Genomic DNA, 14693 nt, shown 5'->3' on the forward strand with positions numbered 1-14693 from the left:
AGCGTAGACAACCTAGCCCTCCCCTCCCAGGGGGGAAAGGGATTGTTAGCAATGGAGTTTGACAGCCTCATTGCTAGCAATGTGCCCTATTAGGTCGACCGCCACGTGGTTCACCCTGGAAACCATCGTGAACGATTCTTGCTGAATTCGTCACGATGAGCTAACTGATCTGCTTCATCCTCACCTATCATCCTTCACTGGTGCCCCGCCCGGTGTATACCGATAGCGCGGGTGGGGTTACCATTCTATTATCACCCATAAAAAAAGCCCTCCCCTCCCTTAAATACATCTATGTTGTAACATAGGAGCTACTTAAAGCTTACAAGATGTTACAAGATATATCGAATTGACTATAAAGAGAGAGTTCGCTTCCCTTTACGTGTTCTACCGTCTATTTAATTGGCTGTGTTCCGAAGTAATTGTTTAGATTCGTGCCCACGACTATCCGGCGTATCACTGCTCGCTATCGACATGGAGGTCACTGCGGTATGGCAGCTTAAACCATAGATGACCGCGTATAAAGCAATTTTAGAGCATTTACCCTTCTTATATTTAGACCTCGAGTATTAAATAGGGTTGTCACATATGTATATGTATAAATAACACTAATATATTGATTTTTTTGCAAATGGATGATAATAGAATTGTAACCCTACCTGCGCTAAAGGGATATATATGCGGGGCACCAGTGGAAGATGATAAGTGAGATTGAAAAAGCAGGTCAATTGTGATCATGAAATTGAAAAGCATGTCATTGTGATGAATTAATACGATGACAATTTAATACGATGGTTTCCAGTGGGTCCACCTGGTGGTCGACCTAACAGGGTATTAAGCTAGCTATGGGACTAGACTAACAATCCCTTCCCCCCCACACTAATAAACTACACACAATTTACTTATGTTTGCGATGCGGCTTTAATTCTATAATAAAAACGTGTATTTGTACCTTAACGGTGCATTGGTTACGCTATGTATATTATTATGGTGGCTACAAGTAAATACGTGTTCATTGTCACTGCGTTAATTAATTAAATTCTGTGAAATTACGGTTACAAATGTAAGCAAAAGTTATATCACTGTGCAGTATTGATAACCAGCTGAACTAATTGTGTATCTGTTACAACTCTGGACTAAATATTTCATCACAATTTGAAGATCAATAGCCGATCGTAGTGAAGCTATTTTTTGGAACGCACTGATCTGTCGATGTAATGTGGACAAGCCCTGGAATCTGTCGACATCTCGCCCTTTTATAGCTGTAATCTTAAGTGACTAATAAAAACATTCTGAATGTAGTGAAAATATAATTCTTTTCTTAAAACTGGTGATTATATATATTGGATTTCGAAATACAGTGCGGTCGTAATTGTGAAGTGTTTGAGGGTATCAGTACAGTTTCTTACTTTAACTACCACATACAAAATTATAGTGAACTCCATTTTCATATATTGAGTAATTTCAACAAATCGTGCAGTATTCTTGTTGGTATAGTTTTTACTGTATCAATAGTTAAATGAACGGACGGTTGTAAGATCGTAACCTGACAAACTTTTTTGCCATTTTCATTTATTAATGCTGTTTTTTTTTTCTTTCCTTTTAGTGTTGCAATTTTGGTTATATTTTTTATTTTTATTGTTTTTTTTTATATTTTAATTTTTTTTTATATTTTTATTATTTCTTTAAATTTTTTTTCTTCTACATTAAGAATTGAATCTCTAAAATGCCATTCATTTGTGGAGGATGTAATGAAGAAATAAAACGGCAGAGAGTTAAATGCCCTAAATGCAAAAAGGACTTTCATCAGCTGTGTGTCAATTTTCAAAGCAATAAAGTACTACCTACAACTAAGATAGCAGAAGGATGGTCATGCCCTGATTGCATAGCTAAATTAGGTCACAAAGGAGATAATTCAAGTACTCCATTAAAACCGCCTTCTGAAAACAATAAAAAACAAAACGAATCTGACGAAGACGACACTGATCAAGGGGAAATTTTGGAAAATTATAGGAAGAAGGCTGTAATTGGCGGCACAGCAAGAGATACCCTAAAGGATGAAATTATTGCAGCTCTTAGGTCTGAATTGCCATTAATTATCCAGAACGTATTAAAGTCACATCTCTCTCCAATTAGCAACCAATTAGAAAAACTTCAAAATTCTGTAACCTTTCTTAGTGAAAGGTACGAAGAATTTTATCAAAAATTAGAAGGATTATCAGCTAAATATCGACTACATGAAGAGGAGTATAGTGTTACACGCAAAAACGTACAGAAACTCACTGACCAAATCTGTGATCTTGAACAGCGTCTCAGGGAATCTAATTTAGAAATAAACGGAATCACTGAATCTAAATCTGAAAATTTATTATCTGTTATTAAGCAAATTGCTGATGTTTCATCATACACACTGGATAATAGAGACATCCTAAGTGTTACCAGAGTGGCTAAATATAACAAGGATAACAAAAAACCACGTTCTATTGTTGTTAAACTGAGAAGTCCACGTCAACGTGACGAATTTATCTCGGCCATTCATCGTTACAATAAATCTCACCCTAATGATAGATTGAATACAGGATTGATTGGTGTCCCGGGAGAAACAACTGCGGTATATGTATCCGAGCATCTTTCGCCAGCTAACAAAGCTTTACACGCTGCTGCACGTCTAAAGGCTAAGGAGAAACTCTTTAAATACGTCTGGGTTCGAAACGGACGCATTTACATCCGTAAGGACGAAAATACTCGCTACATATCCATAAAAAAACATTCAATCACTAGAGTTGATGAAATAAACTATTTATTTTATTTTTAATTTCTATATATTATATTTCGGATCTTTATATGGATTTGAAGATCTATTTTCAGAATGTAAGAGGAGTGAAATCTAAGTGTGTTGATATATATAATTCTGTACTGAGTAGCGATTATGATGTAATTTGTCTGTGTGAAACTTGGTTGGATGATACTGTTTTTTCATCGGAATTGTTTGATGATCGATATCGTGTATTTAGGCGAGATAGAGATACATCTTTCAAAAATCAATTTAATAAAAGTCATGGTGGTGGAGTATTGATGGCCGTATCTAAGAGAATAGATGTTGTATTTCGATCAGATTGGCAGAGCTCTATTGAGGATATATGGATACAAATAAAATTAAATAAAGTAACATTTAATATGTGTACTGTATATTCCTTTTTAAAAGGCCGGCAGCACACCTGCAATGCCGTTAGTGTTGTGGGTGATCATGGGCAGCGGTAGTCACTTACCATCAGGTGAGCCGCAAGCTCGTTTGCCCCCTGTGTTGTAAAAATTACATTTATAATACTAGTTGTATCTGGCGGTTTTACCCGCGTACTTTAAATTCCAATCATTTAAGCGTAATTGAGCAACAAACATCGAAATATCTTTACAAATATTCACATTTATAATATTAGTGAGGACTTGGATTTGATAGGAGAGTCTTTTCCTCAATTTGCTTTCAAGTCCTCAAAAAAAAAAACCAGAGAGAGACTTTGTACAAAAGTCGTTTGCTGGGAACCTCTGTCCCATTCGTGTTTCTACCATGAAGCAGTTGTGTTTGCATGGTTGTGTTTCGGTTTGAAGGGTGGGATATGTGAAATAATATACAGGGTACAGAGGAATAATACTTGAGTCCTCAAGAATGGCAACGCGTGGGGGGTATCATGGGCGAAACAGTGTACTCTGTTATGTCCATGGTACTGCTCATGTCTATAGGTGACGGTTACCACTTACCATCAGGTGGGCCGTCAGCGTATTTGCCACTCTATGATGGATAAAAAAAATCCTTAATTCGTATGACTGTGTTCGGCGCCAGGTTCGAGTCGTGCGTAAACGCGAGCACGATGTCGGCGTACAACCTGTCGGCGCGGCTGTACCAGCTCGAGTACTGCCGGCGCGGCGCCGGCGGCGCGGACCCGCCGCTCACGTACAACGAGCGAGCGTTCGCCGGCGCGCTCGCCGCCGTGCTCGCGCTCGCCGCCATCAGCACCGTGCTCGACGCCACGCTCTCCGACGACACAAAGAAAGGTAAAGGCGGTCACTACATTACGTATAAATACATTGTCTCCTAAAAACATTGGCGATCAGTTGTGAACCGAAGAGAGATATACCTACTAGAGAAAGATTGTACGCAAGTCGTCATGATGGGTACCTTTGTCCCATCTGTGTTACTGCCGTAAAGCAGTTGCAAATATATAAATATATTTTTTATTCAAGTAAACTCAATCTGCCGGTCAGTTCGGAATGCATTTACAACTGGAGAAAATAGGCGTAAAACTCAGCTGTTGCTTTTTTTTTCAAATAAAACTTGAATGGGTTATATATATATATATATAACCCATTCTATATATATATATATATATATATATATATATATATATATATATATATATATATGAATGTGGAAGAAGCGAAAGTGTTTGAATCGAAGCATATGGCGTTCCATTGTGTCTGCCTACCCTAATGGGAGACAGGCGTGACAGATATGTATGTATGTATGTATATAATTTGTGTGTACTTAATTTTAATATTTAATTTGTGCTTTGTTCTAAACCCGAAATTTCGGAAAACATTTCATGGTAAGCCCTCAGTTTTTACCGCGACTTCGTTCGCATTAGCGGGATTTTGAGTTATCTATTGACGGCAACAGAAGGTAGCTTGTGTTTTTCGCGACAATAAATACTACTTAGTAATAAGCAAATTCACATTCATATTTATAATATTAATAATGATATTAAATATATGGAAACACCAATGTTTACGAGTTGACAAAAAATCAATCGGTTAAAAATAAATCAAGTTACGTGACATGATTCGCCTATTACGAACTGGTTTTCATATTATATTTCTTTGTATGCGACTTTCAAATCAAGAATGCTCCCAATTTGTATTTTTTTTTTCTGTTATATAACGCGATCACATCGCCAAATTCTGAACATCGCCATTTTCACAATTCTTTTTGCATTAAGATAACATTCACTCCCCTGTCACATATTAATTTTGCGACAATTGATAAAACTGATTATTGGCAAAATACAAATTTACATAAGAGTACATGTGATTCCGAGTTCTAAATTTCAACTATATATATATATATATATATATATATATATATATATATATATATATATATATATATATATATATATATATATATATATATCGCGTCGCGGAACAATAAACATCGCTACAACACGTAACACCTTATCAACAATGTTTCTAGCAAATGAATTTCATTTTATATAAATATATGTATAGTCTCTCTACATGATAGAATCCGAAACGAGGATATCCACAAAAGAACCTACCTAACCGACATAGCCCGAAGGGTAAGCAAGCTGAAGTGGCAATGGGCTGGTCACATAGCTCGAAAAACCGACAACTGATGCGGAATAAAGTTCTTAAGCGGCGATCGCTTACGGGCAAACGCAGTGTAGGACGACCCCCCCCCCCCCCCATTAGATGGAGTGATCACCTGAAATGCATTGCAGGGAGTCAGTGGATGCAGGTGGCTCGGGACCATTCTTTATGGCAGTGTATGGGGGAGGCCTATGTCCAGCAGTGGACGGATAATGGCTGGAATAATGATGATGATGATGTAAATAGAAGCAACAGGTATAAAAATTTGCCACATTTCCCCACCTACGTGTACCTACTGTGTCGGAAACCTTGACATCGATATAAAAAAAGCAGATTTGTAATTCGAAATAAGGTGATTGATCCTTACGTAAGCTCATGATCACGGCGCGCTGACATAACCGAACACAATTTGGTAACAAAACTCGAACTCTAAAATAAACACGTGCGTAATATTTATAAAATATTTTAATTCGCCAATAACTTATATATGTATAAGTAGGTATGTATGTTGTGGGCGATTTATTGCAATATGGCCGTTGTACTGGTGACATCGAAATCACTGACGTTCCACTGGTGAAAAAGCCTGCCAAGTGCGAGTCGAACTCGCGCAACGAGGGTTCCGTACAAAATCATAAAGTATTTTTTTGTGACACTACAAATTTACAGTTTTCGGACTGTTTCCTTTTTACTTGTGCTACATAACATTGCTTCTTGCCAAATTTCATGATTCTATGTCAACGGGAAGTACCCTATTGGTTTTGATTTCCTTTGCCAATGTCAAAATAATTATGCGATATAAATGAAACATAAACGGCTGTATCTTTTGATTGCGTCGATTTAGAAGCTTGATTTTCTCATTACTTTAAGAGATTGCAGACCTGAGTATACTCGTATGATATTAATTTTAACTTGAAGCCTCTACGCGTTCCTAGGAAAAAGCGATTCACTTGATGGTAAGTGACTACCGTCGCCCATGGTCACCCATAGCACCAGAGGCATTGCAGGTGTGCTGACGGCCTTTTAAAAAGAAATATGCTTTTTCCTTGACGGTTTTGATGGTACGTTTTAAGAGAGACGCTGCTATCTCTCGACCTGTAAGTTCTCTTAGTCGCTTCTTACAACACCCTCGGAAAATATATATATATATATATATATATATATATATATATATATATATATATATATATATATATATATATCACCACATATATATTTATATGTTTTTTTTAATAATAATAGATATATCTGCCCAGATTAATAGACAATTTATGGCGACTGGGCCGATTCGTGGTGCGTTGCAAAATGTGTTTAGATAAACGATCGCTGTTACCATCCGAGGTCGGTGAAGGTACCAACAATTACATCTCGTGCGTAGGCCCTATTTAGGGTTGCTACATTTTTACAATAAAATATGCATATTGAATGTTAAAATTAATAAAAATGGAATAAATTGCATTAAAATCAAGTGGGTATTATCCTATTATCTTTTTGGCCATTTTGTTGTGTATATTTTCTTATTGTACATATACGTTTTCTTATAATATTCAGGAAACTGGGATAAAAGGTAACGAAATTCTTTTTCCATCCCAAATACTGCCTAGGCTTCAAACAATAACAAATGTTTGGGACGGATCATAGATTCGCAATCATATTTTTGCCATTCTATACACTTTAAGCCTAAGCATTTAGAATATTTAACAAATAATTATTACCGTTTTACAGTTTCTTTAATTGAATATGCGCAATTTATTCCTATTTACATGTTTTTATAAACTTATTTTATATTTTAAGAATAAACTCGAGTAATTGTTAGCAACCCTGGCAGTGCCGGCCACCCCCTCCCACTTGAGAATCTAATCGAGCTTAGTGATTTCTCTCTGTCACTCAACTATCAACTATTACTGGACACCTAATGTTTCGGTGGAGCGAAGTCGGTCAACATACTGTGTTGACTCACTCGTTAATATCGACTCGGAAGTATGCTTTTATGAAATTATCAGATGGAGCTAAGTGGCCAAACAGTTAGAGCAAACAAAATTTGTGAATATTTTTTTATATAACTTAGGATAGCAAACAAGCTGACGGCCCACCTGATGGAAAGTGGTAACCGTCGCCTATAGACATGAGCAGTACTATGAACACAACAGAGTGTACTATTTCACTCATGATACCCCCCATGCGTTGCCATTTCTGAGGAGTCAGGTGTTATTCCTCTGTACCCTGTAAATTCACTGCCATATCCCACCGTTCAAACCGAAACACAGCCATGCAAACACAACTGGTTCGCGGTAAAAACACGAATGGGACAGAGGTGGCCAAGCAAACGACTTTTGTACAAAGTCTCCCTCTGGAAAATTTAAATTTAACAACTAATTTGACTTGATATTTTTTTATACACTGTCAAGACATAGTTTTAAGATAACTATCAACTAATGCAGTCCAAATAAGATAATGTAATTCTACCATTGTGTATTGCGTAACGCAACATAACGCGGTATGAAATACGTGCACCATGAGCTGCTTGCTCGCAGTCAGTGTTCGCGGTGAGGTCGAGCCGAGACGATGGTGGAAGGGCTTATACATGCGCTCGGTCAAGTTTATGTCGCTGTGCCATAATGACAGGCTTATTCTTTGAGCATTTCATAATGCAATTTTAATAACACTGTTATTATACTATCACTTTATTATAGACAGCGATTATATAGCATTTGTATTCATAAAAAGTACTATATACTTATTATGTGGCAGTTATAGATTATTAATTAGTTTAACAACGCAAAAAAAATCAGAAAACGTTTAGATATATAGGTTTGAAGGGTGGGATATGGCGTGTATTTACTGGGTACAGAGGAATAACACCTGAGTCCTCAGGAATGGCAACGCATGGGGGTATCATGGGCGAAACAGTATACTCTGTTATGTCCATGGTACTGCTCATGTCTATAGACGACGGTTACCGCTTTCCATCAGGTGGGCCGTCAGCTTGTTTGCCATTCTAAGTTGTACAAAAAAAAGTTCTATATAATCCTTACTATATAATATTAAAAATATGTAAGTGGATTTATTTTTTCTCAATAGACTACAGCATGGGATTCTTTAAAAAAAGGTAGAGATTTCTTCAGGGTTGGTAACGATGGCGTAATGTCTCTGGTATTGCAGGCAGGGTACGGTAACCGCTTACTATCGGGTGGACCGATCTGTGAGTACCATTCCCGGACGGTACTCATTTTATGGATCTCTCCAATTTTCGAGATTCATATTCCGAGTGTTGGAAACTTGAAACGCTTTGTTTAATATTATTGATAATCTGTAAAGGTGTATATTAAATAAATTGAATGTTCGTTGATTTATCATATCGGATTTAAATGTAATTTGAAACATAGAGCATATCCTAAATTAACCTACATTAATTGAAGTCGCCGTGTGGTCCCGGCATAGAATAGGCCACCCCTTCCTATCCCGTAATTGTTTTAAGAGCCGACTAAGGGAGAACGAGGAATTAGCAGCAGCGTCCCTCTTAAAACATCTGTAAAGCCTGACTGCGATTGCCAAGCCGCCTGCCGAGCGTGGCAACTACTGGCAAAACCCCCCAAAGGGAGCCTTATGTTCAGCAGTGGACAGTTAAAGATTATCATCAGATCTGTCTGATGATGATGAATTAAAGTGGTGAAAGCGGCGGGCTGCTGGCACTAATCGGTTGCTAGTATGGTGGGTGTGTGTGCAGGCGCGCCGTGGGCGGTGGCGTGGTCGGCGGCGGCGTGCTGGCGCGCGCTGGGCGCGGCGGCGGCGGCGCGGCGCGGCTCGGCGCTGGCCGCCATGGACGGGCTGCGCGTGCTCGGCATGATGTGCTTCATCATCGAGCACGTCTGCTGGCTCAACTCGCTCTCCTACCTCGTCGACACCAGGCGCTTCGAACGGGTACACCGCTACTCCTACGTCTACACACGCAATATCACTATTTTGTGATTTTTTTTATGGATAAAATTAAAATGGCAACTTCGTCTGCGCTATTGGTATACGCTGATATCAGAGAAGGTGAAAATAAAGTTAGTAACAAATTCACTAGAAATTAGCCATAATAAACCACCATCAAACCCTCTAGAAACGGAGGGTTTGTTAGTAATGAAATCTAACCGATCTATTACTGGCATCATACCCTAATAGGTCGACCACCACGCGGTTCCCCCTAAAAATTGACCTGCTTCATCTTCACCTATTTTCCTCACTAGTGCTTCGCCAGCGTGTACCGATAGTGCAGGCGGAGTTGCCATTGCATTTTCATTTATTAAAACTAAACCCTGGATTCAGAGAGAACTGCGTGGTGGTCGACTTGACGAAGTACATCGTTGGCCATGAGGCTGCTATTAGTCATTGCCATCTCCCCTTCCCTTCTTTGCATGAGTGCTCTACTGTAGACAATGATTCTACATGGATTTATCCTCCTATCTCTGCTACCAAACTTGGATGTCTGTCTCAACTGTAGCGGTAAGGTAACTGCACTGAAATTTCAGGGTACAAAGTTATACCAGCTTCGTCCTTGGAAATAATACCATGAATTCACTGCGGTGCTGTTTACATATGTTTATAGGTAACGGTTAGAAAGACAGATGGTCGTTTGTTGTTGTAGCATAAGAAAATCTTAAAGAAACGAATTGTTTCGGCTACAGGACAGACTCGCAGATGACGTGGTGTTGATGACCAACGGCACGCTGGTGGTACAGGTGTTCTTCGTAATGTCCTCATTCCTGCTCGCGCATAAGTTGCTGGAGCAACGGCGCCGAGAACAGCACGTGCCCAAGATCGCCACCTTCGTGCGTACCATGTTCAACAGGATCATCAGGTTCTCGGATATTCGGCACAACTGTTTACACTTGTATCGATTTCAAAAGCCCGCATGCATTACAAAAGATTCTGTGCTATCCATTACATTACCACTTACAAAAACCAATATTTCCCCTTATGCCAAAGATTACATTAGATACCTGTACACTAGCAAGATGGTAAACATTTTAAAAACATGCCTGTGTAATTCTCATGCCAAATATTACGTTTATATCGTACATCACGATTGACAGAGACCGCTAATAGCTAACAAGGCTTGGTTGCTGCCTGGCAGCCCCAAGATCCAAGTTTAGGCCAAACCTCTGCATTTAATTCATGTGTACCATTTGGAAAATGCTATTTAAAAATTGCTAAATACTACAAAGGGCAGGCAGCTACATTAAAAGTCTTCGTATATAGTCAGCCCAGAGACTTTTGTCGCCAGAGAATGTTACCTTCACACCAGGAGTTGACGATAACAAAACTCTACCTGTAAAAAAGTTATAAAACTCTATATTTATATATGACGCTTTATTTTTCAGAATGAGTCCGAGCTACTTCTTCGTGGTGTGGTTCGCGGCGAGCTGGTGGCAGCGCACGGGCGACGGGCCCATGTGGGAGCCTCTGGTGGGCACCGAGAGCGCCATCTGCAGACACAAGTGGTGGACTCAACTGCTCTACCTGAACAACGTTATATACCCGGACGAGAAGTGCCTCATACAGACCTGGTGAGATGTTCATTCTAATAATGAAAAGCGATTGATTTTAAACCAAAAGCGACTAAAAATGTGACAAAATTATGTACTACGGAGATAAAAAAAAGGAGTAAAACCTATTGACTGCAAATTATTAAAATTTATTTAGAATTGGAGAAGATCACATAACAAAAGACTACATCAAATATCTCTGTACATCCCAAAAATTGTTTTTTTTTTTATGGTTGGCAATGGTATGGCAACCCCGCCTTCGCTAACGATAAACGCTGACGGGGTATCAATGAGGAATGATAGGTTAACCCATTGTAACGAATTCTATAATATATCAATCACGATGGTTTCCAGGAGAAACTGCGTGGAGGTCGATCTAATAAGATATATTGCTAGCAATGGAGTTGTGAAACCCAATTACTAACAATCCCTTCTCCCCCTTCGGTACACGCTAGTAAGTACTAGCGAGAATGAAGACAATTCAGTTGGTTTGTAGCTAACTCCCAAGAATTAGCCACGATGCTTTTTAGGAGGAACCACGAAGACGTGAACCTGGTAAGATAAATTACTAGGTCGACTTCCAAGTGGTTCCCCCGGGAAACCATCGTGAACGATTCTTGCTGAATTCGTCACGATGGGCTAACTGATCTGTTTCATCCTCACCTATCATCCTTCACTGATGCCCCGCCGGTATATACCGATAGCGCGGGTAGGGTTACCATTCCATTATCATCCATTAAAAAAGCTATTACAGTCAAGAGAACTCCTGGCATAATGCCCTTTTATTGTGTTCTAATTCGGAAATTTCTGTGGCAGGTACCTGGCGGCGGACATGCAGCTGTACGCGCTGTCCCTGGTGCTGACGCTGGCGCTGTGGCGGCTGCGGCTCGGCGCCGTGTACGTGCTCGGCGCGCTCATGCTGCTCTCGGTCGCCACCAACTTCACGCTCGCCTACCTCTGGCGGCTTGTGCCCACCTTCATCCTCCACAGGCCTGAGTATGTTGACAGTCTACTTTCTAAAGACAGAAATTGTCAGAGGGAGTAGGTACCTTCGTTCCAGCCACATTACTGGTATAAATCTAATATAGTTACAGACTTTGTTTGGTTTAAGGGGCGCGATTTGGTAGTGTCATTAATTACAGGTGGACCGCGACCCTGTTTTCTATTTCAAAGCGTAAAAAAAAAAATGTTTTAATTTTCACTTGCGTTTACAATTCGTTTTATTTTAAAACCAAAATTAAATAATTACAATACGATTCGATACGATTCTTCGATTCGATAGCATGTCTTACGATAGTTCAAATATATATTTGTTATTCTATCAGTCTGAATGGATATAAATAATTATTTTATATACAGATGTGCAATAATAATCCATTGTACTGTCAAACACGGCTGCTTTACAGTCGAAACACGAATGGGACAGAAGTACCATAACCTATATTAAGACAATAGTTTTTATTCTACATCATGTCAGTAAAGTAACTGGAAAATAATACGAGTTTGTAATCTTTAAAACTGATCACTCTACTAAAGTTTAAATCCGATTAATTAATCGAATAATCGATAAAATTAATTGAAGGACCATTTGTAGACATTGTACTTCGAGCCGGATGCAATCGCGAGCTATAGTTACAAGTTGATTGAGCAGCGTCCGTGGTGCGTAGGTCGGTGCGCGTGGTGTACCGGGGCGAGGCGTCGTTCAACGTGCTGTACCAGTCGCCGCTGGGCAACCTGCCGGGCGCGCTGGCCGGCCTGCTGCTCGCGCACCTGCACCACGCGCTGCTGCAGCGCGGCGTGCCGCTCAACGACTACAAGGTACGCTTGCAGTCATCTACTTACCAGTATACACTCCGAGTAATTACGGAATCCTCACGTTGATAATTTTAGCGGCTTCGCAGACACGAACTCTCGGAACTTTTTCCACGTGATGTTCCATCAAAATATGGACTACGGAATACAAATGCGCAAACGGGTAATATACATTTTTCTATAGGATGATAATTGAATAGTAACTCCGCCTGCGCTATACACTGTAAGCTATACGGTATACACTGGTGGGGCACCAGTGAGGGATGATAGGTGAGAATGAAAAGACAGGTCAGTTAGCCCATCGCGATGAATACACTTGGAATTCAATACGATGGTTTCTAGGAGTGACCACGTGGAGGTCGACCAGACTGAGTAAATTGCTAGCAATGCCTCCCCTCCCCCTTCGGGTAATGTACTAGGCGTTAGAGCTGTTTGTATGCAAAATAAACATAAATACTCGTCTAGATGAAGTTGTAGGCTGCGTACGTGTTCAGAATGGAAGCCGGTTGTGGCGCAGGTGTTCCGGTGGGCGTCGGTGGCGGCGACGCCGCTGGCGGCGCTGTGGGTGGGCGCGTCGCCGCGGCTGCTGCGCGGCCGGCCGCCGCCGCGCGCCGCCGCCGCCGCGCTGGCCGCCGTCGAGCGGCCCGTCTTCGTGCTGCTGGTCGTGCTCGCCATGCTCGGCGCCATCAACGGCGTCCGCTGTGAGTTGCTTCATGACAACGCTCCAACGACCTACCTGATCGATAACTTGTATTTTCTTCTCCATTACTAATGGTTGAATTTGTCTTGAATTTAGATTTTCACCATTTTATTTGAAATATTCAATGCATTAAAATGAAACGGTAATCTCGACTGTTATTAATATGTACACCATCGAAGTCGGCCAATTGGCTGATCACGACGAATTTACCAAAAATTATTCAAGTGATTTCGCGTGGAGGTCGATCTCAGACTGGCAGCAGTGAAACTCCATGTAGATGTTGACATACACCTATTGTTATAATACGGAGTGTGCTAGCGGTGCGCGTGGGTTGCAGCGCCGGTACGGTCGGTGCTGGCGTGGCGCGGCTGGGCGACGTGCGCGCAGCTGTCGTTCGGCGTGCTGATGCTGCACATGATCATCAACAAGTCGCTGGTCGCCGCGCGCCTCGCGCCCACGCAGCTCGACAGGCTCACCGCGGTCCGTTGCACACCATATTTTTATTACATTTTTCTTTTTACAACACGAAGATGACAAACAAGCATACACCCCGCCTGATGAACGGTTACTGTAGCCTATGGACACCTGCAGAACTTTAATACACCTTTTTGAAGAATCCCATACTCTAGCTAGTCTCTAGAGAAAATCTGAAAAGAAAGTTTATTTTGAACGTTCAGGAAAGAAAACTCTTTTGAAATCGCATTATATGAGGTTTTAGAGTGTGAAGATAAATTTCTTGTCGATAGCGAGCGGTTCGATGAAGTAGCTGTAGTCATCTTTTCAAACAATTCCTTAGATTCCATGTCGTTATACAAGAGGGAGACTTGCCTTAGAAGAAAGAAAGAAGAATTCCACCTAATTATAATGTATATCTGCCATGTGGTCCCGGTATAGAATGAGCTCCCTTTCGTTTCCCATGGAGGTCGTAAGAGGCGACTAAGGGAACTTAATATTTGAGAAATGGACAACAGCGTATCTCTCAAAACATCACTAAAGCCTAATTGTGATTGCCAACCCGTCTGCCTAGCGTGGCAACGACTGTCAAAACCCCCAAAGACAAATACCATAAAGGAATGGCCCCCAGTCCTTTGCTTTGGACCGTTCTTTACGATTGTCTATAGGGATGGCGTATGTACAGCAGTGGGCAGTTAACGGCTGAAATGATGATGAATGTATGTATACCTACTGGTGTAGTAGATACCAGCTTAAACCCTTGGACTCGGTGCAAAGACGAACTATGAGAATTGTCGATGATCCCAGGCTTATAAGCGGTA

The 14693-nt window shown here is 40.6% G+C and overlaps 1 protein-coding gene across 1 annotated transcript in view; it reads left to right on the forward strand.

Annotated features, from left to right (window-relative positions):
• LOC113515902 (nose resistant to fluoxetine protein 6-like) overlaps nucleotides 1-14693 on the forward strand; it is a 37326-nt gene that overhangs the window by 20557 nt on the left and 2076 nt on the right. The window contains exons 4-11 of the mRNA XM_052895726.1: nucleotides 3836-4047; nucleotides 9104-9297; nucleotides 10047-10219; nucleotides 10743-10928; nucleotides 11724-11903; nucleotides 12575-12725; nucleotides 13237-13420; nucleotides 13757-13899. Of these exons, the coding sequence (XP_052751686.1) occupies nucleotides 3836-4047; nucleotides 9104-9297; nucleotides 10047-10219; nucleotides 10743-10928; nucleotides 11724-11903; nucleotides 12575-12725; nucleotides 13237-13420; nucleotides 13757-13899 (1423 nt within the window). The remainder of the gene's footprint in view (nucleotides 1-3835; nucleotides 4048-9103; nucleotides 9298-10046; nucleotides 10220-10742; nucleotides 10929-11723; nucleotides 11904-12574; nucleotides 12726-13236; nucleotides 13421-13756; nucleotides 13900-14693) is intronic.

This window comes from Galleria mellonella, unplaced genomic scaffold (genome assembly GCF_026898425.1).
Source record: "Galleria mellonella isolate WM207_F2 unplaced genomic scaffold, CSIRO_AGI_GalMel_v1 utg3070, whole genome shotgun sequence".
NCBI lineage: Eukaryota > Metazoa > Arthropoda > Insecta > Lepidoptera > Pyralidae > Galleria > Galleria mellonella.